This window comes from Desmodus rotundus, chromosome 8, assembly GCF_022682495.2.
Source record: "Desmodus rotundus isolate HL8 chromosome 8, HLdesRot8A.1, whole genome shotgun sequence".
Classification (NCBI taxonomy): Eukaryota; Metazoa; Chordata; class Mammalia; order Chiroptera; family Phyllostomidae; genus Desmodus; species Desmodus rotundus.
In genome coordinates this window covers 94,629,044-94,656,259 of record NC_071394.1, presented here as the reverse complement: position 1 = coordinate 94,656,259, position 27,216 = coordinate 94,629,044, and the positions used below count along the sequence as shown (strand labels likewise).

At 46.9% G+C, this 27,216-nt stretch overlaps 1 protein-coding gene across 4 annotated transcripts; it reads right to left on the bottom strand.

Annotated features, from left to right (window-relative positions):
* Positions 1–210: 210 nt before the first annotated feature.
* On the bottom strand, positions 211–27,068 carry TTLL3 (tubulin tyrosine ligase like 3). 4 transcript variants are annotated; one of them, XM_045192143.2, is made up of 13 exons: positions 24,251–27,068; positions 23,959–24,050; positions 22,197–22,365; positions 21,959–22,056; positions 20,781–20,909; positions 19,937–20,051; positions 19,126–19,224; positions 17,706–17,901; positions 14,402–14,550; positions 10,667–10,910; positions 9,196–9,631; positions 1,870–2,014; positions 211–879 (listed from the first exon to the last, which is right to left on the bottom strand). In XM_045192143.2, exons 1-13 carry the CDS (start codon positions 24,639–24,641, stop codon positions 635–637), a joined length of 2,508 nt encoding a protein of 835 aa, XP_045048078.2. In that variant the 5' UTR covers positions 24,642–27,068; the 3' UTR covers positions 211–634. The 4 variants fall into 4 exon arrangements, with proteins under 4 accessions (XP_045048078.2, XP_045048075.2, XP_045048076.2 ...); XM_045192140.2 differs by lacking the exon at positions 211–879 and having other exon boundaries at positions 988–2,014; XM_045192141.2 differs by lacking the exon at positions 211–879 and having other exon boundaries at positions 988–2,014; positions 22,197–22,362.
* Between the last annotated feature and the right edge of the window lie 148 nt (positions 27,069–27,216).

Genomic DNA, 27,216 nt, shown 5'->3' with positions numbered 1-27,216 from the left:
TCTATGTGGGAATTCTGAGCCTTGCTTCCTGGAGGAGTTGCTGATGGCCTCTAACTCTTGTTCTAGATTTTGGGGTACAGAGCCCCACTCTACACTCTCTTCACCCTCTGATAGAAATGAAGCCAAGCCAAGAATACTTTATTTGCTCCTTTTTATTTGGTGCTGCACCCGGGATGGGGGCAGTGAGGCCTGAAGCAAGCAAGAGCTTCTCTAGCCTCACATCCCACATTCCCCTCAACCCCTGGCGTTCATTGATTAGAGGCAAGGGTCCTGGAAGGCTCAGTGTCTTCATGAGGCATGCTTCAGCCTTCCTCACAGCCTTGGGTCTGTCACAGAGTCTGGCCTTGAACTCACTTTTGGCCTTGATCTTCCTATGTGTACTAGGAAGATTTCTAACTTCAGAGGGTAAAGGCCACAAGGCACCTCCAGGATGGGGACCACAAAGGCGCTTGGGAACAACAGCCTTGGTGTAAAAGGAGGGGAAAAGGGGAGAGATGATCAGGAATTTGTCTAGGAAGGGAATTCTGAGGGAAACAAGCCCTCCCCTTGGGGCTCCAGCCAGCCCGGGAGCTGCCCTCTGCCTGTGCCCTCCAGCCCTGACCCCAGCACTCCTCATTGCCCGCCAGAGTGCGAGTCATAGTTTGAGGCCCACCTTTCTTGGTTTCAGGATGGTGGGTGCCCGCTTGAGCTCAGGTTTAGGTGGGAAGGAAATCAAAACCTTGGCAGTAGGTAGAATCATCAAGGCTTTGCCTGTGGTCAACAGGGCCTTGGAACCCACCAGCTTGCTGTGCTGCAGTCCAAGGACTGGCCCCTGGGGTTGGAGCCCATGGAGAGAAGGCAGCCGGGCCTTGGTGTGGAGCCTGGGGAGGTGGTAAGGGGCTGTGGGAGCAAGAGGTGCTGTGAAAGCCTGGGGAGGGCTCAAGGCTGACCAGCTACTCCTCGAGGTGTGTGTGCAGGGCAGGAGGTGGGGGAACATGAAGGCTGGGGCATGTGAAGGCAGATGGAGCCCTCCCAGTTCCTCCTCCAGAGGCCATGGGTAGGACACAGAGTTGGAGTCCAACAGCCCTGGGTCTGTATCCCATCTCTGCCCCTTTTGAGATGTGCAAACTTGAGCAATTTCCTTAAACTTCCTGATCCCTTGGCTGGAAAATGGGGATAATAGCACCTACCTCACTAGGTTGTGAGGACTAAAGGAGCTGGTTATATAGCAAAACAGTGTAAGCTGTTAAGTGCTGTGTAAATGTTAGTTCTTTTCTTCCAGAGGCAACTGTGCAGGGAGGCAAAGGCAGAACACTGTGGCAGGAAAAACTTGGGCTCTGGGGAGAGAGCTACCTGGGATTGAGTCCTGGCATCTTGGAAATAACTACCTTGCAGGATGACTCCTTTGGAAGGGAAGGGACAATACTCACTTGGTTGTGTGTTTTTAAAAAATACTTTGTAAATGGTGACTTTTACTTGCTACTGGTAGCTCTTTGGTGGGGCTGTGGGTAGTGGGAAAATTCAGGTAGTTAGGAGAGGCTTGAAGAGCAGGAAGAAATTGCCTTGGGGTCCTGGGGTGTTTTGGCAGAATAGTCTTAGCCAGGGCCTGGGGGTTCTTCAGACTCAATGACAATCTGTTCAAGGGGTGGGGCTGCCTATCTCCACTAACAAAGGTCTTGGTGAAAATGGAGCCCACCCTTGTGCTGGGTGAGTCCCACTTCCGGATATTGGAGTGGACCAGGACTGTAGAACTTTTTGCCTTGCCTTTCTTCCCCTTTTCAGCGATCGATGTGATGGCAGTGAAGTCTGGCTTCTCGGTGTGCTCCTGGCTCCTGTCCCCAGGAACTTTCCTAGGAGCTGACATGTGGATAAAGACCCCCGAGTCCTTGCCTTCCCCAGAGTCTCGCTGGGTCTGCAGGTGAGGAAGTGCTGTGCGGAGCCCTGTCCGCCGGTGACACATTGCCAGGGGCTTCTTGATGGTGGAGCCCTCTACTAGAAGCTGGATACCCACATACTGGGGCACCTCCACAGCAGGCTGTGAGGAAGAAGAGGAGACAAGGCCTGCTCAGACAGTGCTGCTAGAGTCTTAGGCCCAGAAGGACTCAGGGCAGAGATGCATGGAATTAGTTTCTGGGGCACCTAGTCAGGAGACATTTCTGGGCTAAGAAATGGGAAGCCTACCTCTGTCCTCTAAGGAGTCTGGGCCTGGAGGCCTGAATCAGTCCCTAGAGAGAGTTACCGAGCCCTGGGATTAGTAACCCAGAGGAGTGCGGGAGTCTCAGCCATGCCTCCACTAGCACCTCTCCACCCCTTTGCCCCCCTAAGCTGCCCTGGCCCTTGCTGGAACATGTGTGGCTCTCTTCCACAGGCCAGTGCTGATGGAAAGCTTCCTCAGTGCAGCTGGATTCTCTACAGAGAGAATCTGAGTCGTGACCCCCAGACAGAGAAGAAGGTTAGGACCTGCCTAGAGCCTCACATGAACCCAAGTTATGGGGAAGCAGAAACTGAGAGCTTGAAAGAAGGCATTCTGTGGAGGGGGTGAAGTAGCGCATAAGCAGAGGTAGGCAGAGAAATTGCTCCTGTGGAATTTCAGTTCCTATAAAAGCCAAGTGGTACTTCCTATAGCTGTGTTCCCGGAGAGCTCCCTGTGTCTCGCTAAGAACTTTAATCCAGAGCTAGTTTGAGGTGTTTTCTGTGTCATCAAAGGATCCTGATTAGAATCTATCTAAACTGGGTCATTTGGAGTTTGTTAAAAATCCAGATATCAGAGCTCCCGGAAAGCCAAGTTGATGAGGAAAAGCTCATCTTTACAGAAGAATCTCAGCTAATAAATGTAGGTGGAAAGAGAATCAGAAACTTACCATTTTGTAACTGATACAAAAGGCAAGAATTAAAACTGTATATCAAAACAAGTAGGTGAAAAGGATGACAGGAAAATGTGTCATTTGCTCAGGGCCAAAGTATCACCTTCCAAAGTAACTGATCATTGCAAAGGGGAGGATACAGCTTACAAAAGAGAGATCTAGTAGCTGCCACCTTAACTCCACAGTCACACTTAGCATCACTGATCCGGAGACGCTCTGACAGTGTTGTGCCTTGTGACACTGTATGAGGTACCCAGCATCACCTCTCAAGTTGTCTTGCCAAAAATGTTACACTGAACCTCATCAAGCTTTTTCACCTAACTTCTAGTTTACAGAACTTTCAGATAACAGGAGAACAGTTCAAAACCACCCCAAGGAAACAATCAGATAAGTCCAGAATGTGGGACAGTTCTACAAAACAATCAGCCTGATCCCTTCAAAAGATCCAAACTCAGGGGGGAAAAGCAGTGGGGCTGTTCTATATTAAAATAAATTAAAGAGCCTCAAAAAGAATACCTAGGAATAACTTTAACCAAGAAGGTGAAAGACCTGCACACTGAAAACTGATGAAAGAAAATAAGAGACAAACAAATGGAAAGATATTTTCTGTTCATGGATTGGAATAATGAATATCGTTAAAGTATCCATACTACCCAAAGCAATCTATAGACTCAGTGCAATCCCTATCAAAATACCAATGGCATTTTTCATGGAAATAGACAAAAAAACCTAAAATGTGTATGGAACCACAAAAGACGTAATTAGCCAAAGCAATTTTGAAAAAGAAGAACAAAGCTGCAGGCATCATGCTTCCTGATTTCAAACTATATTACAAAGTATAGCAATCAGAACAGCATGTTACTGACATAAAAATAGATGCAGAGATTGGAACCAAGATGGCAGTGTAGGTAGACGCACTACGCCTCCTTGCACAACCAGAACTGACAGAAAAGTGAACGGCAAGGAAGTCCGACACCAGGGAGATAAAAAAAAAAAACATTCATCCAGTCTGGTAGGAGGGGCGGAGACGGGCAGCTGGGGCGGAGAGGACTCGAGTGGCCATGGCGGGACTGAGACTGGCAGAGTGTGGGACGAACGGGGCAGGCAGTCCGACCACTAGCAGACCCTGCAGCCCCACATTCGCGCACAGATAAACTGAGAGGGCCGGACTCCCAGTGGCGGAGAAAGGGGCAGGCAGAGCGGCGGGTAGCACCCCGCGGCCCCACATTCGCACAGATAAACCAGGACGAATGGTGGGGAGTGAAGCAGACCGCGTAACCCAGGGCTCCAGCTCAGTGAAATAAAGCCTCACACCTCTGATTGAAAACACCCATGGGGGGTTGGGGTGGCAGCAGGAGAGACTCCCAGCATCACAGGAGAGGTCGTTGGAGAGACCGACAGGGGCCTAGAGTGTGCACAAGCCCACCCACTCGGGAACCAGCACCAGAGGGGCCCAATTTGATTGTGAGTAGCAGAGGGAGTGACTGCCATCCAGCAGAGAGTGGAGTGGGTGCCATTGCTCCCTCTCGGCCCCTCCCCCATGTACAGAGTCACAGAGCAGCGACCGGTGTTACCCCGCCCCACCCCGGGAACACCTAAGGCTCCTCCCCTTTAAGTAACAGACGCGCCAAGACAAAAAAAAAAAAAAAAATGGCCCAAATGACAGAACACTTCAAAGCTCCAGAAAAAATACAACTAAGCGACGAAGAGATAGCCAACCTGTCGGATGCACAGTTCAAAGTACTGGTTATCAATATGCTCACAGACTTGGTTGAATCTATTCGAAAAACAGATGAAAAAATGAAGCCTATACTAAGAGAAACAAAGGAAAATGTACAGGGAACCAATAGTGAGGCGAAGGAAACTGGGACTCAAATCAACGGTGTGGACCAGAAGGAAGAAAGAAACATCCAACCAGAAAAGAATGAAGAAACAAGAATTCGGAAAAATGAGGAGAGGCTTAGGAACTGCCAGGACATCTTGAAACGTTCCAACATCCGAATTATAGGGGTGCCAGAAGGAGAAGAGGAAGATTAAAAAAACTGAAAACTTATTTGAACAAATAATGAAGGAGAACTTCCCTAAGCTGGCAAAGGAAATAGACTTCCAGGAAGTCCAGGAAGCTCAGAGAGTCCCAAAGAAGCTGGACCCAAGGAGGAACACACCAAGGCACGTCATAATTACATTAGCCAAGATGAAAGAGAAGGAGAGAATCTTAGAAGCAGCAAGAGAAAAGGACACAGTTACTACAAAGGGGTTCCCGTAAGACTGTCAGCTGATTTCTCAAAAGAGACCTTACAGGCAAGAAGGGACTGGCAAGAAGTATTCCAAGTCATGAAAGGCAAGGGCCTACATCCAAGATTACTGTATCCAGCAAAGCTATCATTTAGAATGAAAGGGCAGATAAAGTGCTTCTCAGATAAGGTCAAGTTAAAGGAGTTCATCATCACCAAGCCCTTCTTATATGAAATGTTAAAGGGATTTATCTAAGAAAAAGAAGATAAAAAATATGAACAGTAAAAATGACAGCAAACTCACAGTTATTAACAACCACACCTAAAACCAAAACAAAAGAAAACTAAGCAAGCAACTAGAACAGAAACAGAACCACAGAAATGGAGATCACATGGAGGGTTATCAATAGGGGATTGGGAGGGGGATAGAGGGGGAAAAGGTACAGAGAATAAATAGCATAAATGATAGGTGGAAAATAGACAGGGGGAGGGTAAGAATAGTGTAGGAAATGTAGAAGCCAAAGAACTTATAAGTATGACCCATGGACATGAACTATAGGGGGGGAATGTGGGAGGGAGGGGGTGGGCAGGATGGAGTTGAGTGAAGGGGCGGAAATGGGACAACTGTAATAGCATAGTCAATAAATATATCAAAAAAAAATAGATGCAGAGATCAATGGAACAGAATGGAAAGCCAAGAAATAACCCCACACAATTAATTTATGACAAAGGAGGTACAAGAATATACAGGTACAAGAATAGGGAAAAGACAGTCTCTTCAACAAATAGTTTTGGGAAAACAGGACAGCCACAGGGAAAAGAATGAAACTGGACCTCTAGCTTACACCATATACAAAAATCAACTCAAAATGGATTAAAGACTTCTTTTGTTTTGGTTTTAGGTGTGGTTGTTAATAACTGTCAGTTTGCTGTCATTTTTACTGTTCATATTTTTTATCTTCTTTTTCTTAGGTAACTCCCTTTAACATTTCATATAATAAGGGCTTGATGATGATGAACTCCTTTAACAACCACACCTAAAACCAAAACAAAAGAAAACTAAGCAAACAACTAGAACAGAAACAGAACCACAGAAATGGAGATCACATGGAGGGTTATCAGTAGGGGGTTGGGAGGGGGAGGGGGGGAAAGGTACAGAGAATAAATAGCATAAATGATAGGTGGAAAATAGACAGGGGGAGGGTAAGAATAGTGTAGGAAATGTAGAAGCCAAAGAACTTATAAGTATGACCCATGGACATGAACTATAGGGGGGAAATGTGGGAGGGAGGGGGTGAGCAGGAGGGAGTTGAGTGAAGGGGCGGAAATGGGACAACTGTAATAGCATAATCAATAAATATATTAAAAAAGTAAAATAAAAATTTTTTAAAAATGGATTAAAGATTTCAACGTAAGACCTGAAACCTAGAATTCCTAGAAGATAAAAGTTCCTAGAATAAAACATACTATAATCCTTGGCATTGGTCTTGGCAATGATTTTTTGGATTTGACACCAAAAGCGAAGGAAACAAAACCAAAAATAAGCCCTGGCTGGTGTGGCTCAGTGGATTGAGCACTGGCCTGTGAACCAAAGGGTCACAGGTTTGATTCCCAGTCAGGGCACATGCCTGGGTTGCAGGCCAGGTCCCTGACAAGGGGTGCATGAGAGCATGACAGACAACCACACATTGATGTTTCTCTCCCTCCCTCCCCCTCTCTGAAATAAATAAATAAAATCTTAAAAAACAAAAAACAAAAAAACCCCAAAAATAAACAAGTAGGACTACATCAAACTAAAAAGCTGCTTCCCAGCAAATGAAAAGGCCAACCGAATGGGAGAGAATATTTGCAAATCATATATCTGGTAAGAAGTTAATATTCAATATATATAAAGAACTCATACAACTCATTAGCAAAAAACACACAAATAATCTGATTATGAATTGGGGAGAGGATCTAAACAGACATTTTTCCAAAGAAGACCTACAGATGGCCAACAGGTACATGAAAAGGTGCTCAACGTCACTAATCAGGGAAATGCAAATCAAAGCCACAAGGAGACATCACCTCACACCTGTCTTTTTGATTGTTATCAAAAAGACAAATAACAGGTATTGGTGCGGATGTGTACAAAAGGAAACCCTTCTGCACTGTTGGTGGAAATGTAAATTGATGCCATCACTATGGAAAACAGTATGTAGGTTCCTCAAAAAATTAAAAGTAAGACTACCACATGATCCAGTAAGTGTCATTTTTATGAGTATTTGCTCAAATGAAGCAAAAATGCTAACCAAAAAAAAATATATGCACCCTCATGTTCATGGCATTATTTACAAAACGCAAACATGGACACAACCTTAGTGTCTGTGGACAGATAAGTGGATAATGCAAATGTGGTGTATATATACACAATAGAATATTCAGTCACAAAAAGAAGGAAATGTTACCATTTGCGACAACATGAATGGACCTTGAGGGCATTATACTAAGTAAAATAAGACAGAGAAAGACAATACCATATGATCTCACTTATATATGGAATCTTAAAAAAAAAAAAAATCAAACGAAACAATTGAACTCATACATACAGAGAACAGATAGATCTGTGATTGCCAGAGATGGAAGAATGAGGGGTGAATAAAATGTATGAAGGTGGTCAAAATGTTCTAACTTCCAGTTATAAAATAAGTCCGGGGATGTAATGTACAACTTGGTGACCATAGCTAATAATACTGTGTTGTATATTTCAAAGTTGCTAAGACAATAGATCCTAAAAGCTCTCATCACAAGAAAAAAAAATTGTTAACTACATGTGGTGATGGATGTTAACTGGACTTAGTGTCGTGATCATTTCACAATGAACACAGATATCCAATCATTATACTGTAAACCTGAGATTAATATAATGTTATTTGTCAATTACATCTTGGTTTTTAAAAACCACAACAAAATTTCAAAGGAATCTAAGTCATGACTCATGGGCCCATTAAAATTGCTACAAATCTTTGAAGCAGCCCAAGGGCATACATGTAGGTCTTATGTTTCAGTCTAATACATTTTGAGTTCACCCAGAGGTCTGCTAACATCAGGGCTTTTATGATTTTGATGGCTGTTGTGCTACAGCAGTTTCACAGAAGAGAGAAAAGCTCTGAGATTTGTGGACACGGCTTTTGTATAATAGACTGGATTATAAAATTGATATGTAAGAAACACACAAGGCTTTTAAAAATATCAACTTGGACTAGAAGGGGCAGATGCAATATGAAATGAAAGGACTTTTGTACCCCCAAATTTCTATGAGCAGGTAACAGACTAGGAACTATCGAGAATGTTCATGGGAAAGCAAGGATGATTCAGGGCCGAACTGAGATCCCAATGGATGGAAGCAAGAGCCATGGAGAACTCCTGGGAAGTAACGGTGGATCCTAATAGCAAAACTAGAAATGCCGGTATATGCTAAGACTGGATTTCAGAATTTCTGTGGAACAATGATTCCTGTGGACTTCCCACCCAGGCTCTCCTTTTTGGGTAGGAGTGTCTGTAATAATAATAACAACAGTAGCTTCCACTGACTCTTATATATCCAGGCACTTTACAGTGATGCCATTTATCATGAAATGCCTAACAACCTTACTAGTTAATAACAACAATAGCTAGAACCTCTGTAGCATTTACTATGTGCCAGGCACTGTTCTAATGCGCTTTCAACTCATTTAATTGTCACAACCTTATGAGGTAGGTACTATTTTCATTCGTGCTTTACAGATGAGGAAACTGAGACCCCCTTCCCCTGAGAGATTAGGAAGTTGTTCAAAGTCAAACAGCTTGTAGTTATTGGGCAGAGATTTTAATCCAGGGAGGTTCAGGAATACTATGCTATACACCTCTCTAGAAATATTACCCACACAAATTAATTCATTTCATGCTCCCAAACCCCATGAGAAAAATGGTAGGGGCATCCCCATTTTACAGATAAGGAAACAACTGTAACTAAGTCACTGAGGCCGGACCAGGACTTGAACTAGGTCTATCTGATTGCAGTGCCCTGTGCTTCACTGTGGCGCAGCCTGGAAGTGGGGAAGACTCCCTGGGGTCCTGTCTGGGCCCGGCCACCTCACCTGCTTGTAGATGAGCTCAAAGGCTCCCGTGTCACAGTTTCGGTCCAGCCGCCAGTCAATGACCACACGCAGGGTGTCAGCTTGCACGCCAGCACACAGCTGGGTGGTGACAGACGTGGAGGGTGCCATGGTGGGGCTGGCATTGATCTCGATCAGCCAGGGCTGGAAGTCTTCACCAAACACAAAGTCAGCGCCATAGAGCTCAAAGCTAGCCTTCCGACACTGTACGGCGTCCTGGGAGGTCTGCAAAGCATGGATCACTGCAGCCTTCATGCCAGGCACAATGACAGTGGACCAAGCATTTGGGGCCCCCATGTCCTGCAGGTAGGCCTGGAACTTCTGGCTCGACCACATGTTGTCTGAGGGCAGCAGCGGGTGCCGATGGCACGAATTCTCCAGGTGCTTCTGGATGGAGTTGTTGCACAGGTGCACCGAGCTGGGGCAGAGCAGAGAGCTGAGGTCTGGGCCCCTTTGCCCCTCCCACCCAAACCTGGGGAGGGCAGGCAAACCCTGGACCCAGCCCTGGGCCACTGTGGACCATTCAACTTGAGGTGGGGTCCTGCTGGGGAGGACAAGGACAGAGGCCTGGGGCCCATAACATTCTTGTAGGGTCAGAACCAGTCTTATCTCTCAGGATCTCTTCTGAGGGCTCTCACTGTGGGGAACACAGCATTAAGTGCTTTGAGCTCAGTGTCAGCTAACCCTCCAAGTGCCTGGAAGATAGGAAGATGGGTGAGAGCATGGGCCCTACTACAGTCACTAAGACATGTGCTCAAGCCCTACCTTTACCACGGACTAGTTGTGAGATCTTAGGCAAGTCATTTAATCTCAGTGCTCCTTTCACAGATATAAAATGAAGGTTCAGTACCCACTTCACTGGGTTTTTGTGAGTGACTAATATGCATGATATGCTTAGCACCTGTCACATGCCAAGCACTCGATAATTGACAGCTATGAGTCTCCTGTCACTGCTTCCATTCTTCAGATGTGAAACCTGAAGCTTATTAGGTCACAAAAGCTGCAGAGGTGGGATTTGAACCTAGGACTCGACAAGGCTTTCCCTCACACGACAAGTTAGTGATGCAACTTGCCTCTCTCCTCTAGAATTTCTCCTGAGGCCCCTTTACCCTGCTCTCCATTCTTTTTTTTTTTAATATCACTGTTTAGCCTATTAGATGGTTTCACTTATTATGTTCATTGCTTGTCTGTTTCTCCCTGCAAGCCTGTGAACTCATCAGAGCTGGGCTTTTGTTTTGTTCACTGCTGTATCCCAAGTGCCTAGAACAGAGAGTGGCACAGGGTATGCACTCAGTCCTTATCTGATGGGTGGAGGGTGGTGGGATGGATGGTGGGCCTGCCTGCCTGCAGCGTCTGTGTTTGGAGCTCAGCAGTGCAGTGGAATTGCCCACTCTTTGCCAGCTCCCCAAGTAGAATGGGAGCTTATGTGAGGGAGGTAAGGGGTGGGGCTCACTTGTCCAGGTTCTTCAGAGTGAAGGGTTGTGTGGAAAAGCGGATGTAGCTGTCGCGATAGAACCACACAGTAAGTGGGTTCCAGTCGGTCACCAGGAACCACTGTCTCAGGTCAAACTTGGTATCAAAGATGAGCAGGGGCCGCTCGATATACTTCTGTACCACCCACTTGCCATCCTTCATCATCATGGGGTTACCGTCCACCAGTTTCAGCATCTCCTCCAGGTGGTCCATGCACATGATGCCTAAGGAGGGAATGGGGTAATCAGGGACCAGGGCAGGCTCAGGCTAGAAGAGGGCTGGAGACCGTGGACAGCTCACCATAAGCTCTTATCCCCACAGAAATGATAGGCCGAGTGGGCAAGGGTGCCTGCCTCAATCAGAATGCCATTGCCTTTGGGAAAGTTAAAAATCTGCTAAGGATTTAAATTTTTTTTAATTAACCAATTTTGCTCTGGCTCATGTGGCTCAGTGGATTGAGCACTGGCCTTACAAACCAAAAGGTTGCCGGTTCAATTCCTGGTCAGGGCACAATGCCTGGGCTGTGAGCCAGGTCCCTGGTTGGGGGAATGTGAGAGGCAACTGATTGATGTTTCTCTCATATATCAATGTTTCTCTCCCTCTCTCTCCCCCTCTCTTTCCTTCTCTCTAAAAATAAATAAATAAAACCTTAAAAAATGTTTTTAAAAATTAACCAGTCTTATTTGATTGAAAAGGAATATATACATGAATAAAAATTCAAACAGCACTGGGCTTTTTTAAAAAACCGTGTGCGTATATGACTTTGTTTTTTCGATATAATCAACAGAATAGAAAACGAGAAACAAAAAGTAGACAATACAAAAGGACATATAATTAAGAATATGTCTTCTTCCCCAGAGACAGCCAACTGTGGCTTCCAGGTCCTATGGATATCCTTCCGGGTTGTGGAATAGTCTGTATGTGCCTCAGTTTCATAGGATTCTATATATTTAAACATGTTGAAGATTTAGAATAGTGCTTTGCACATGGTGAGCATTCTGTATATGTTAACTTATACCATTATTATTAGTCACCTGTAGAATAAATTTCTAGCTGTAGATTTGCTGGCTCCAAGGTATGTGCACTTTTCCATTTTATATTGCCAGAGATGTTACACCAATCTGCACTCCCAGCAACAGCGAACGAGATTTTGTTTGCCCACATCTTACCCAACACTGTTGACTATTTATTTTTGCCATTTTCCTGGATAGAAAATGGTATCTTATATATCTTATCTCATTTATAACTAGTGATATTAAGTATCTATGCTTATATGGCATAGAGCATTGTAATGCTGATAAATATCAGAATCGCATTGCAAATCACACACACACACACACACTCACAAATCAATCTCATTCCTTCCTTGTTTGGCCCTAAAACAGTCTAATCTCCTGCCAATGGCACAGAATAATTTGTGTCTGGTTCCCAAGCCAGATCCTTTCTCAAATGGCCAGACTGATCACCAAGATTTCCAAAAACACGATGCCTGGTATAGAAAGGATTGAGACTGTTCATGCCCTTTGACCAACCCAGCAATTTCATTTCTAGGAATTTATCCTAAGGAATAAATGGAAAGGCCATAGATCTCTGCACAGAGGGTTCATTAAAGTTATTTATAATAGAAATCAATCAATAAACAAATAAATAGGGAAAAAACTGGCAGCCATGTAAATAGCCATCAGAAAAGGATTAGGTAAACCCTGACTGATGTGACTCAGTAGACTGAGTGCCAGCCTGTGAACCAAAGGGCTGGTTCAATTCCCAGTCAGGGAACATGCCTGGGTTGCAGGCAGGGTCCCCAGTAGGGGGCATGCAAGAGGCAACCACACATTGAAGTTTCTCTCTCTTTTTCCCTCCCTTCCCCTCTCTCTAAAAATTTAAAAAAAAAAAAATTTTTTTTTAAAGGATTAGGTGAGTCCATGACAGTATATCTAAACAAGGTTAGATTATGCAGCTGTAAAAGAGAATGAGGTAAGAGTACATACTATCCTTTTACATAAAATTCACAAACAGGCAACACTAATTTATGGTATTATAAATCAGAACAGGGATCACCATTGCGGGGAGGTACAGACTAGAAGGAAGTGTGGGTGAGGGCCTTCTAGGGTGCAGGTAATGTTTTATTTCATGACCTGGTTGCTGTTTCCTCAACTGTGACAATTCATTGACTTGTATACTCACAATGTGTACCCTTGTCAATGAGATACATTATATATACATTTCAATGAAGTTTTTCTAAAACTGGAGAGAAAAATTTTAAATTTGGCGCTAGGTTCATGGAGGTTCATTGTGTTATTCTTGCTAGTTTGTGTCCATGACAGTCAGCTAAGAACACATGGACATGGACAACAGTGTGGTGACTGGGTGGGGGAGGGAGGGATAAGGGAGGTGAAGGGTAATGGGAAAAAATACAATAAAAACAACTTAAAAAAAAAATAAGCTAAAAACAGAAAAAAGGGCAGATTTAGATGTACTGAAATTGGGTGATCTCCAAGATCTATTGTTAAGGAAAAAGAAATGTGCAAAGAATAAATAAGTAGTACTAATTGATATTAAGGATATTAAAAAAGGAGACTACAGAATAGTATGTTCTTGTTTAAACTAAACTAAAATAAATCTCTCTCCCCAAATGCATAGAAGGAAGTGTGGAGAGATACACACTGAAAGGTTAACAGCAGTTATCTCAGTGAAATCAAGGGTGGCTTTTGCTTTCTTTCTTTCTTTACAATATAATAAACACGCACTTTCATACTTGGAAAAAACCAACAAAACTATTTCCAAGGTATTGTAGAAAAAGAAAGACCACAGTGTTAGTTTTGAAGTGACATTCCCAAGAGAGTGTCCCACAGTGTCTGGAGCTGTCACAGCTTCACTTAGCCATGAACAAATCCATCCAAGGGCAGTATTTGGAGGCATCTGCCAAAAGTGTTTTCCACATCTCAGAAGTCCTTAACCAGTTTTTACAGGCCGGGCTAAGGCGGCACCACGGCTTGTTGGCTCTCCTGTTCAGATTTCATTCACACTGGGCCGAGGAGCCAGAATAATAGCTAAAAATAATAGCACTTATATAGCAGTTGCTATGTAAAAGCATAGGATCTAAGTATTTTACATATGTCATATTCATCTAATCCTCTAGGTATTTATTTATTGACTTCATTTTACTAATGATGAAAATGAGGCCCGAGAGGTTAACTAACCTGCCCAAGGTGTTACAAATAGTAGGAGGCAGAACGGGGGTTTGAACCCAGACAGTCTGGCTCTCAGCATCCATACTCTTAACCACTATGCTATATCTCACAGGACACTCTGGTCAGACCTAAGAGCCTTAGATGACAAGCACCTGCACGTGAGTATCACCAGATCTACCTAAAATATCAACCCAACTCAGGACAGGAGAGGAGAAGTTGGCTTCATCACAGCAGCCAAGGTTTAGGGGAGGATTACTCTGCCTGGCACCATGCTGAGCTTGAGACACACTGCCTCTTGTAATCCTCGCCCTGTAGGAAGTAATATCCCCTCTCACAGAGGAGGGAACTGAGGTTCAGAGAGGCGACATAACTTGCTCAAGGTCACAAAGCATATTGATAGCAGAGCTGGGATTCAAATCCAGGTGGTGTGGCTCCAGCTGAACCTGCACTATCGACAGCCCTGACCTCTAGTTGAGGAGGCAGGCTGTAGGGTGCTGGTGCAGGGCACAGGGGCTGACACCCACCTCGGCCACGGGACTTGGCTCCCGGCTTCACGATCCAGATATTGCGATCTCCTTCCATGTCCATCTGGGGCAACACGGCCCGGAGCTGCTGCAGGACGTCCTCACAGCGCTGGACGTGAGCATCAAGGTGCCTGAGTTCTGCCCCCTCGCTGTGGGGAGATGATGGGTCTTGGGCAGGACTGGGCCTGGGGACCGCCTGGTAGACAAGGCAAAGGGAGACTCAAGCCCCCTGGCCATGGTTCTACCAGCCTTGGTCATGCCCTCTCCTCCCTACCAATCCAGATAGGTTTCTCCCAAACCTCCATACCCACCCTCAAGCTGTCCCCCAGGGCACCATCTGCCCTGGGCACCGTCCCAGGCGGCTGGAATGGGAGACGATGGGGAAACGCCACTTGTTGGACCGCCAACTCACCCTGACACTCCACTTTCTGCCACTTCCCTTTCCATTACCTTAAAATTGCCTTGGGCAGAATTAATCACACCACATCTGACGGTGAGGCACCACTACGTGCCAGGCTCTGTGCCGAGGACTTTACATATATTATCACTAATCCTCTCGGTAGCCCAGCCAAGAAGGTATTACTGGTCCCATCTGAGAGCAGCGTAAACTGAAGCTTGGAGAGTTAAGAGACTTGTCCAATACCACAACTTGAGTTAAAAGCTGAACCAGGACACAAACTACATCCTGCCTACACTTACAGGTGTGTTGGGGAGTTCAAGCCCCCTTCTAATCTGGACCTAGCACTGTTTGCGAGGTGAATCCCTTCCTAGTCTAATTCTTTTCAAGCACATCTGTATCATACATCTCCTTGCTTTATTTCTTTTCTCTTCCTATAATCTACCACCTGACACCCACACTTACTTAGTTACTATCTCCCCTCACTGGCATGTAAGCTCCATAAGAGCAGGAACACGTCTGTAGCTGTCATTCTCTGTTTTATTCCCATCCCCAAGCAGTGTATCTGGCACTTATTCGGCACTCCCTAAAAGTCTGTTAAGTGAATGAATGGCTGGGTAAGCAAATACTTTGGCAGGAGCTTGCCTTCGCACCTGGTCTGTACAGATTGGGGTTCACGCACAAAGAGAGGCCCTGTTCCCTACTGGACACAAACTGTCCTGAATTAAACCAAGCCATAAAACAGCCCAGATGGCTGCCTCGTCCAAACTCTCCTATTTCTTCTGACTGAATAGGAAGGAAGCCGCCACTAGATGCTCACCTCCCTTTAACATCTTAGCCTCCTGACTGTCCCCAGCCACGGAAGACTTACCTCTCTTGTAATAAGGAGGCGGCAGCAACCACTGGGGTAGCGCCAGGAACAGGGACAGCCGCGTGGAAGGAGCGCAGCAGGGCCTTTTATTCACACCTAAGTCCTGACCCTCCTCCTTCCAGAAGGTTTGCTGGAAACCTTCCCATGGGCCATAGCACAAAGAATGTGCTCAGTAAATCTGTGATTTGGCCCAGAAAAGTGTCACACGGGGGTGGCAGGGGCATGTGTAGTGACTGGAAAAGTATGTTCATCAAGACAATATGACTTTATATTAAACAAAAAGAAAAAATAACCTATGTGCTTGTGGAAAGTCAGCCTTGAGTTTTTTTAAAAAAGCCTGGCTGCTGAGTCGTGGATTAGTTTTAGGAAGTTGGGAACGCAGACAGCACGGTGGTTACCAGAGGGGAAGGTGTGGGGGAGGTAAAGGGTGTTGGAGGGAGTTGAGAAACGCGGTAATAAATATTAAATGAGTTAATGCATGCTAACTAGCTATACTGAACAACTCGACACTTACATGTGTTATATGATGCAATACTTATGACATTCCAGCTTCTGAGAGGTTCCCACAGCCCTCTAGAACTTGCCTACACCCAGAAACAAAGAGGACTCACAAGCTTTTCACGTAAGGTCCTAACTCAGTCTTGATAACACTTAGTTTAAGAAGGGTGGCTTTACATATTCTGGGAGCTAAGGGGAGAGTACAGGGTCATTTTCATTGTCTGACATTTAAAAAAGATACAAATGAATTATTTATCAATGATGTGGGTTATCTCACATTCATTTGAAGTTCATTATTAGCTCTTTAGTCTCCCCTATAAATAAAGCATTGAATCTGTTCCATTCTTTCCTGTTAGCCCACCCCAGTGAGACCCTCAGCTCTCCCGCCTGGCTTTCTCCAAGTCTCCCCGCCTGAGCTTTGTGTCCCTTGAGGACAGGGTCTACCAGTCATTTCTGGAGCCTGGCACACAGTGCTCTGCCCTCTGGGCCCTCTCCCTCCAGTCTCTCCTGCACACCTCTGCCGAAGGGACTCTCCCTACAATTGCGCCGGTCTTGTCTGGATACTCCTTCCCTCTGCTTAAGGACCTTTCCCAACACATGCTCTGAAAACACAACCCCTCAGGATGTTTTCGGGGGCCTAGGATCACCTAGGTACAGGATATACAGTAGGTCCTCACTTAACATTGTCGATAGGTTCTGCAGCTAAGTGAAACAATGTATGACAAAACCAATTTTATCATAGGCTAACTAATATAAACAAAAGTTCCCAGAGCAGCATCTCATCAACGTTATAAAAACACGTTATGTGAGGACCTCCAATATTGCCCGCTCTCTCTCTCTCTCTGGGGTGTATCCCGCCAATAGGTTCTGAAAAGCCCTGCACCAAGGAAACCTGCCACTAACTTTGTTTAACCCAATGTTTTCCAAATATGATGGACCACAAAGCCCCGCCCTGTTTTTGGTTTTTTTCGGGGGGGTTTCCCCATAAAATTGATTTACATCCTGTAGAACTAGCATCCTATGTAGCACACTTTGGGAAACACTGGCCTCTAGGATAAAATCTAATTGAATACCAGATTCTTATTTTGTGCGTGAGTACTGAGTCTGTGCTACGAACATAATACAAATTATCCTGTCTAATCCTACCTTTGAGCAAGACAATTTTTTAAAATATATTTTGCATTTGAGAAAAGTAAAGCTCAAAAAAGATCAGTGACATTCCCAAGGTCATCAAGCTTGAACGTTGCAAATCTAGGACTCGAACTGAGGTCTACCTGATAGCACAAACCATGACCTTTGTGACTGTGCTATGCCGAGATCCAGGAAGGCAGATCTGCACCCCAACACAAAGGCAGTGGGAGCCCTGAAGAGTTCTTGGGCAGGAGAGTTACACGGCAAACAAAAACGAGAGGCTTAGGGAGGAGGTGGGACCTGCACTAGAGAGGGTTTGTCCCTGACCAAGCATGGCTCAGAATATGGAAGCCCCTAGAGCTGGGGGCACCTGCCCGTGCCCCACACAGTGCTGCAGAGATATTCACTGGACCACTTGGTAGTAGTGCTGGAGGAAGAGGGACCAGCCCTTAGGGCTGAGGAACAGCGGGGCCTCCAAGTCCCTGTCAATGTCCAGGTGGGCCAGGTTGCTAAGGTGCTCCTCACAGGCACACAGAGCCTCATCCACAAATTCTGGGGACACCACCACCGGCTTTTGCTCCTGTGTCGTGGGCTGCTGGTCTTCTGCAGAGGCATGGAGGGGCCTATCACTATCTGACAGGTAACCTGACACATGCCACAGCACGCACGGCTCCAAGGCCTGTTGCTTACCTAAGGACTCTTCCAAATACACCTGAAATCCACCACTCACCTGCATTGCTTACTGCCCTGGGACCTGTCACTTACCTGAGACTTTATTCTAAATTCACCTGAGACCTTAGTGCTCACCCTTAGCCCCCACTGTGCCAAAATCTGTCAATCACTTGAGGATTCACCCTAACTGTCCACCCCAGGGCCTCTCAACCCCTATAGCCTCAGACACACCAGCATCCTCTCTGATCCTGGGACTTCTGACACACCCGATGCCTTGCGCCCCTGACCCTAGCACACCCAGGGAGAAGCAATGGGGAGTTCTCCCTTTGGAAGAAACAGGGATTTCCCACCTCCCAGTAGAGCTGCCCCTTATGGCCCTGAATTCCTAGCTAATAGGCCCCTGGATTACAGTATCGGGGTTTTGAGGTAGGAGCTAAGTCCAGAAAGGGAAAGGGCAAGCAATGGATTGGGCCAACATAGAATGTGGTGCTCTCTGTGCCTCCACAAGGCACAAGGAGCCCTCAGACCACATGAAACCACAGTTTCACTGCTTCCTCTCCTGCAGAGACCTGAGCTCCCCACAGACAGGACTTAGTCTGTCCTCGCTAGAGAGCTTGGCCACATTCCAGGCCCAAGGAAGGGCTGAATAAGGCAATGGATCAATTAACAAATGGATAGGAAGATAGGTGGGTAGGTGGTTGGGACAAAAGCATGGGTGAGTGGATAGACTGGAGGATAGACAGGTGATGGATAGAAGGATGGAAAAGCAGGCGGATAGATGGGTACATGGGTCTGGGGAAGGCTAGGTAGGAAGGTGGTGGAGTGGAGAGATGAATAGAAAGTCTGTTGCTGAGGGAAAGTAGGTAAATGAGTAGATCAACAGTGTGGGGATAGGTGGGGAGATGAATGGACGGATGGGTAGGTGAATGTGAGATCAGTGGGTGTGCGGGTGAGTGGGTAGGTAGATGGACAGATGAGTAGATGAATGGAAGAACAGAGGGGTAGGGAGATGTACAGGTGGGTGGGTGGGAAGGGATGGCAGATAGGCAGATGTGGATAATAAATAGACAGATGTGTGGATGAATAATAAATGGATGGGTGGACATGTGGGAGGATAAATGGATGAGGGAATGCAGGGAACCACATAGTACTTACCTGGGGCCTCTTCCTCTTCTGCCTGGATAGAATACGACTTCCATTCGGACTTTGCCACCAACTTGAGAATGTTGCGGGCAGCTGTCAACAGGAAGTCCTCTGCTCCGGGAGCAGGGGATTCTCTGCTCAGCCCCTAGGCTCCAGACATGTTCTGGTTCTGGAACCTGATCATGACCTGCCCCGCTTTGGATCCAGAACCTGACTACCTTCTAATTCTAAAACCTGGGTTAGAACCTGGCTCCTATTTCAAACACAGAACCAGACCCAGAATCTGACTTGACTTGGCTCATATTCTGCCTTTAGAATCTCACCTAAACCTGGTGTCTGATTTCTTTCTTGTTTCTGATGGACTTCTAGCCTGAGAACCAAACCTTGACGCAAAACCTATTTTAGATTTGGAGACTAATTTAAACCAAGCATCCACTCTGGACCCAAATTCTGACCAGAATTTAGAACATGTTCTGGAGTTGGAAACTATTCTGCTCTAGAAACCCAAAGTCTAGAGCCTTTTCTGGATTAGGGGCCCGATCTAGCCAATGGAATTTGACACAGGCCTGGAATCCATTCTGGATTCCAAACTCAGCCCACTGACCAACTTTTAGAACCTGCTCTAGAATATAAGTTAAACTACCTGAGATCTTCTGGAGGTCTGGGTTGACGAAGCTAGGAGGCTCATTAAGAGAGGCACACTAGGGAAAGATAAGGATTAGGGATGCAGAAGGAATTCTGCTGGGGTTGACAAGTGCATAAGGAGAGAAGCTTTCATCCTGCAGCCAGAGGAGTCCAGGCACAGGGGTGGTCATCACCTTACCTATAAAGGCCTTTTTGTCATCCTCAGCCCCCAGGCGGTAGCAGCGTGGAAAGAAGGAGTCAGCATCAGCCTCGTCAAACCATGGCAAGTTCCGGAGATTGAGACATAGACCCACCTATGGTGTTAGCCACCAAGGGGTCAGGGTGGGACTTGCCCAGAGAATCTTCCAGGGGCTCCCCACCCTCAGCACCAGCCCAGACAGCTCCGCGAGACTCTGCCTGGACATTCTCAGAGACTCTGAGCACTTGCTGGGCCTGACTCGCTCACATCTACCTCCAGATGTTTGCCCACTCAGTCCCTGCCGAGAAAGCCCCACATCCCTCCTATCCAACCTGTCACATTCTTAAAGATCTGCTTCCTCTATGAATCCTTCCCAGTCCACACCAAAAAATACACTAGCAGGTCCCAATTATAAAGACCTCATTCTTGCCACAATCCTAGAAGATAGTTTTACGGGTATTCTCATTTAAAGACGAGGAAACTGAGGCTCAGAGAGGTGAAATCACGTGTTAATAAACTAAGGTAAAATAGAATGGATCCATCAGCTAGATATCCTCTGTTTAGGAAGTAAGGGCCTTCTTGCTCAGTCATTGAACTTGGTGTTTGTTCTGGCTACAGATCCTGTTTGGATCCTGGAGTCTATTTTAGCCAACGTCTACGTGTGCCAGGCATGCTACAGGGGTTGGAGTTGAACCCAGGACTGTCTAATTCCAAATCCCACTGAGTTATATACCAAACCCCTCCTGAGAACCCTCTCTTAATGCCAAGGAGAGCAGGGAACTGGTTTGTTGGCCCAAGAGCTGGGGGTTGGAAGCTGCCATGCCCTCTTCCCTGGGGAGCCCACCTTTGTGGTAAAGGAGCCAGCCCGGGCATAGTGGTTTATCATTTGATCCTTAGAGAGGAAGCGGCAGTCCAGCACATCCCGCCGAGTGGTCCAGATGAAGTAGGGGATCTCATTCCGAACCATGCGGGACTGGGGAGAGGAGACAGGGGAGTCTGGTGTGGGCAGCCCAAGGCTGGAAGAGGCTTCTTCCTGCCCTGCTGAGCAGGATGCGTGAATGGAAGGAGAAAATGCTTCCAAGATGGCCTCTAGCCCACACACCATCTTTGTGTAAAATAAAAAAGGACAGTTCTTCCTCCAGGGCACATACTTGGTGAGCAGAGAGCGGGCGGGCTTGCAGCCTCTTGTGGCCAAGTGCCCCTAGGCAGTGACTAAGCCACACAGCTTAATACCACACCTTGTTCTGGCCCATGGCCATCAGTGACTTGCTCAGTGGCAGGGCAGTGACTCCAAGCTGATGGGCACACAGCATGTGATAAAGGCTCTCTCTTTTTCCTACAACTCTGGGAGGTATGATTATCAATAAGCAATAATACCACGTGCTAGATCATGTTCTAAGCACTTTCCATGTCAATTTATTTAATCCTCAGAAGCCCCTATGAGGCAGGTGCTATTGTTATCCCCATTTTACAAATGAGGAAACTGAGGCACAGGGAGGGTGATTTGTTCAAGGCTGAGAAGGTTGAGCCATATGAAACTGCCAGTGCTCAACCTTTCCTCACATACAAAAATGGCCATTTGGTATAGTTCAACTTAGTAAGTGGTGGTGGCAAGACTCAAAGCCAAGTGTCCTCACCTCGACATGCATGTCCTCCACACCATCATATCAGCCTCTTTCAGAGCTTTTTAAGCCCTTTCTCCCAGCCTTCACTTGCCAAGGGCATAGGAAGGAGATGAATTCTGGGGGTTTATTTGGAAGGGGGAATTCCTGGGCTTGGAGCCTGTGCCAGTCTCTAACACAGCCTAGCCGAGTTCTGTCCAGGCCAGCGTTGTCAGAGCCCCACTGTGCCTCTCACTGCTCTGCCAGCCCATCCAGGCTTTAGAGAAGCAAGCGGTTTTTACCACAGATGATAAACTGAGGCTCAGAGAAGGAAAAAAAAAACTTGTCTGGGGTCATCCAGTTGGACTCCAGCGCTCTCCCTCCAACTAAGCAGACCCCTGCCAGTCCCTTGGGCCCTCACCATCAGAGCATGAGTCCCATCTGGGTCATCAAATTCCTGTGCATCATCGAACTCAAACAGTTGTGGTGTCTGGAACGCCTCGTCCTCAACTTCATCTTCTGCAAATTCAGAGCCCAGGCCTGGTGAGGCCCCTGCCCCTGCACCATAGGCCCATACCAAAGTCTCAACCCTGGGACAGTAGGAACCAAAGAAAAGGGACTCAGGAGAGGCAGCTGGTGAAATGGAAGGAACTGCTCACCATCCTCGGGGATGTTGCAGTCATCCATTACTGAGCTGTCCAGATCCTTCTGAGGGGGCAGCAGGGTGGTGCCCAAGGAGCGGACCATCTTCTTCTCCACCCAGCCCCTCTGGCGCAAGAGGCACCGGATTACTGGGTAGTGGCCTTGGATCATAAAGATCTTCTTCTGCTGTAAGGGGAAAGAAGGATGCTTGTTGAGTAAGTACTGCCTAAGTGCCAGACATAGGGGATGGTGAACCAGACAGTTATGGGCTCTGCCTTCAGGAAATTTTTACATTCTAGTAGGGGAGACAGATTGTAAACAAGTAGATAAATAAATATGCATAGTCAAAATTATAATGGTAATAGCTAATACTTATTGAACACCTACTATTGCTAAGCATTTATATATATTAATAAAAATAACATGTATTTTTAATAAATGCTATTATCCCCACTTAACTGGTTATGAAACAGAGACATAGAGAGGTTGAATAGCTGGCCACACTGTGGTTAAGTGAAAAAGCAGGGATTTAAATCCAAGCTGGCTGGGTCCAAAAACTGGATACTTAATGGGGATCCAGAGAAACTAGAAATACATACACAGGGAAGGTGGAGAAGGAGCCGTGAATTTTACAGAGCTGGGAAAATGGCAGTTGAGGTGAAGGGAAAAGCATGTGCAAAGGTCTTGAGGCTGGCGAGAGGTCTGAAGGAACTGGAAGGAGGCCAGGGTGAGGGTGGAAATAAGGGGGCGCTCCTGAGGAGGCAGGTCATAGCTAGACTGTGGAAGGCCCTGCAGGCTTTGGAAACAGTCTTGAATTTTTAGAACAGCAGTGTGAAGCACTAAAGGCGAAGGGAGGGAGTGCCATGGCTGGAGGCTCCATAAGTTTGCCTTGCTGCTGTATGGAGACTAGATGAAGGAGACAAGGATGGAAGTAGGGATGCCAGCTAGAAGGCTATTGTGGTTTGTGTAGGAGAGAAATCACAATAGCTAAAATGAAGGTGGCTATGATGGGGAAGGGAAGGAAGTAATAGAATTGAGACTTGTTCTAGAAATAGAGATGATTGGTTTTGCTGATGGGAGTAGATGTGTGGGTATGTGAACAGAGAGATCATATTTCTGGCTTGAGCAACTAGGAGATGGAGAGAACTAGAGATTAGTGAGGACTGTTTTAGGCAGGAAAATCGAGAGTATGGTGTGGGACATGGAAATGCTTTTAAGTTCTCTAGATAGAGATGTCAAGTAGGTGCCGGGTGTACTGGGTGTGGAGTTAGAGCACAGGTTAGGCAGGAAAGGGCATGTGGGGGGCACAGCACATTGTATGGACTCACAGCCAAGGAGACAGGTGTGGGGAGGGATCCAGGGAACCACTAAAGGCGCAGGCAACTTCAAAGACAACTGAAAAGCAGTAGCCAGGGAGGGAGAATGGAAAACTAGGAATGAGCAGAGGGCCAAGAGAAAAGGGTGTGTGGGGCGGCAGTGCAGAATGACACAGAGTGCACAACAAAGACTAAGACAGAAAAGGGGCCGCTGGGAAGTCCCTAGTGATTGACAATAGTGGCTCCTGAAGGAAGTGGGGCGGGCACAGAAGAGTGGTGGGAGCTGACAGTGAATCCCAGGTAAAGAAGCAGACAAGTCTGCTAAGTGAGGGGTATCAAAAATAGGGAGGTATTTGAAGACGGGTGTGGGATCAAGGGTTTTTGCTTTTTTAAGGATGGAATAAAGTAGTTCAGGGAGACAGGCTGAGCCATTCTAGAACACGCCCCCCACAGTCCCTCCGACCTTGACGGCTTTCTCTACATAGATCTTGGCTTTTCTCAGCCGGCCCATGTGATGAGACGCCTTGGACAATCCTGGCCAGAAGACAAGGGAACCTGCAAAAAGAGGCATAGTGGGGGCTCAGCCTAGAGTCTCTCCTAGCCCCAATGCCCACGCTCCTTCTCTTTTTCTACCCTTCATCCAGATGCCCACCGTCTATCACTCTTCTCCCGGCCTCCATTCCCTCCACCCCAAATCTTCCCACCCTCGCTGCCACCGCCTCAGGCCAGGATGGGCCTACCGCACAGGGCCTCACCGTCCTGCAGCGGGGCATCATCAAGGGCCCGGGTGTGCGAGAGCCCAAGGGGACGTAGATCTGTGGAGCCCTGGGCGTGAGTGCAGTGGGTGCGCGACTCGAAGGCGTGGCATTGGCTATGCGCTAGGGCGGGGCTGCGGACTGGGTGTTCGCAGCCTGCGCAAGCCTCACTGGGCCAAACGGAGGCGGCCTGCGGCCTTGGCTGCGTCTCTGGAGGCCTCAACATCCAGGGCCATGGGACTGTGGAACTGGTGCATGATTCTGTCGGCTGCGGCTTCCTCGGCCATCTGCATACGGGGCCACCCTCCTGACGGTACCAGGCGGCGGAGCCTTGGTGTGAGACACTCGGCTCCCCCGCGCTCAGGAGCAGCGCTGAGCTGGGATCCTGCATGCGCCCCCTCCCCACGCCGCCTTCTCTCCAGGGTGGGCCCTGCGGAAGCCCTAATTGGGCCCTCCATTCCAAGGCTCCACCCCCTGTTTGTTGTCACCTTGGAAACCATTTCTCGTCACCCTCAGGAGGATCGGCTGGTTCTGAGGATCTCTCAAGCAGGCAAATCCTGAATCTCACCTGCCCCAGACGCTTGATGAGCATAGCACTGATGGTGGAAACGCATATCACGAGGCTACCAGTTACTATCAGTGCCATGGTTCCTCATCCAGCACTTCCAATTCCACGGTTATTTATAGAGGACCACGTGCTATGCAATGAGCTAGGTTGGTCCCTGACTTCATGGAGTTCACAGCCCAATGCAGAGGAAACAAAAAGTAAGCAACGAAAGTATACAACAGCTATAAGCATAATAAGGGCAATGAACTAAAACCAGGAAGGGTGCTTCTTTTGGATAAAGCAGTCAAGAATGTCCTCTGAAGAGGTAACCTTTAATCCAAAGCCTTATAGAATGCAAAGGAGGTAGGAGTTAGCTAGGGAAGAGGGGAGAATAGCATTCCACAGAGAGGCAAGCCTCAGCAACAGCCGAGGAGGGTAAGAACCTTTCTGGGAACTAAAGGCAGCCACACTGGCTGCAGCCTGATGAGGCGGGATGGTATCTGCAGGTCCTTGGGGATAGATGGAAGGGCAGTATAGGGGGGAAACAGTGGTCAAGGCAGAGTGCATTCCTCTCCACCCCCACTCCACAATAACTTGGAAACAGGAAAACAGATCATCGTTTGAGTCAACTGCAGAAAAAATGTAATTGCAGTTATATACAGCCCTCAGGGCAAAACTAAGAAAACTTTTTGGAGGTAGTGTCGAAGTGGTATCCTCGAAAACCACAGGGGAGATAAATAAGCCTCCAAGATGTTAAATAACTAGCATCGTAACACATTTGGGCCAGAACTAGAACCCGGGTCTGACTCCAAGGCCCCCACTCAGTTAAATATAAAACCACGTTATGGCCCATAGGGGCTGTCTACTGGTCGTGGAAATATGGGCAGTTTGAAAGGCAAACTCTAGCAGTGCCCATTTAAGCAGAGTCCAGGGAAGAGAGTATCCTGGGTTAAAACACCCGCTTTGTGTTGTTGCTAGCTAGATCTGCCCAGTGATGGTGGGTCCTCCACCTAACTGTCCAGCCAACCCTGACCACTCAGATCACCATTCTTAACTCCCCCCACCCCCCACACCACTGGCTGGTGACTGGGCTGATTGGAAACCATCCAATCTCTTCTTATCAAGCACCAAATTGGGTTCCAGGGGCTCCAGATCCTGGGAGATGGATTCATGGCAAGAGTTTAGCTGGCTCACCCAAGCAGGGCTGTCCTCCGAAGGTTAAGTGAGCAGCTGCCCTATGGCGGATGCCAACTTCGCATGAGCACCTTTAACATCCCCAGCAAAGCCAGGACACAGCCATGTGTCCCAGAGGGAGCACCTCACTCTGCAAGGCAGGACCCAGAAGTCACAGAGCTAAGTCATAAAGGGGATGATAGCTGCCCAAGTTGCTCCCAGCCCGGCCCCCTCCCTCCTTTAACATTACCTTGTCCTCCACCTCGAGATCCTTTGGTCATCTGGAAGAAACTGTTTTGAAAGCACCGCTCAAAGGCTAACCCTCCTGAAACTTTTCCTAGAACCCTCTTTCATATATGCCCTATGGGCTCCCAGACTGACGTTAGTATGAAACACTTCAGCACACGTATTTATAGATCTGGCTCTTTTCCTAGTCCCGTCTCTCCAAGACAGGGATAATGTCAACCCCCATGTCTAGCACAATGGAATTATCAGCTTGGGACAGTGGACTGGTAGAAAGATCAACTGTTTATTTAGTACCTGTATAGCAGGGACTATGATTATTTACATTCATTATCCCCACTTTATAAATTAAGAAACTGAGGCACAGAATATAATTTGCTAAACTTACAAGAGTTAGGATTCAAACACCTGTTTTGACTTTGAGGTTTCACCAAGTCTAGCACTATTCAACAGAGCTTTCTGTGGTGATGGAAATATTCTATACATGTACCTGCTGACATGGTGGGCCTCACTCACTGGTAGCTACTGAGCCTTGAAATGTTGTGGTGGGACTGAGGAAGTTAATTTTAAGCCTTATTTACTTTGAATAATTTAAATGTAAACAGCCACACATGGCTATTATCTCAACACTGGTAGAGGCAAAAGTCTGGGATATGAAGTCTACCCTCTTGCTCAGTGGCTAGATTTGGGCTGAGCTGCTGCATCTCAGAGAAACTCAGCTTCCCTAGCCATAAAAAGGGATCATTATCACTCTGAAGTTGGCTTTTAGCCCAAATCAGCTCATTAGGTGGAAAGGACCAAAGCTCTTTATAGGCAGAGCACAGTTTTACAAATGAGTGGCTTCTGGAATGCAATGCAGGTCTCTGGATTAGGGCCCTTGGCAGGGATGTCTGGGATCAATCATAAGACTGTTTCTGGCGGTGGCCCCAGGCCCAAGTACCAGCCATGTGGTTATAAAGAAAAAGCCCCACCACCCCTTTTATATATGCACACAGAGCCCAGA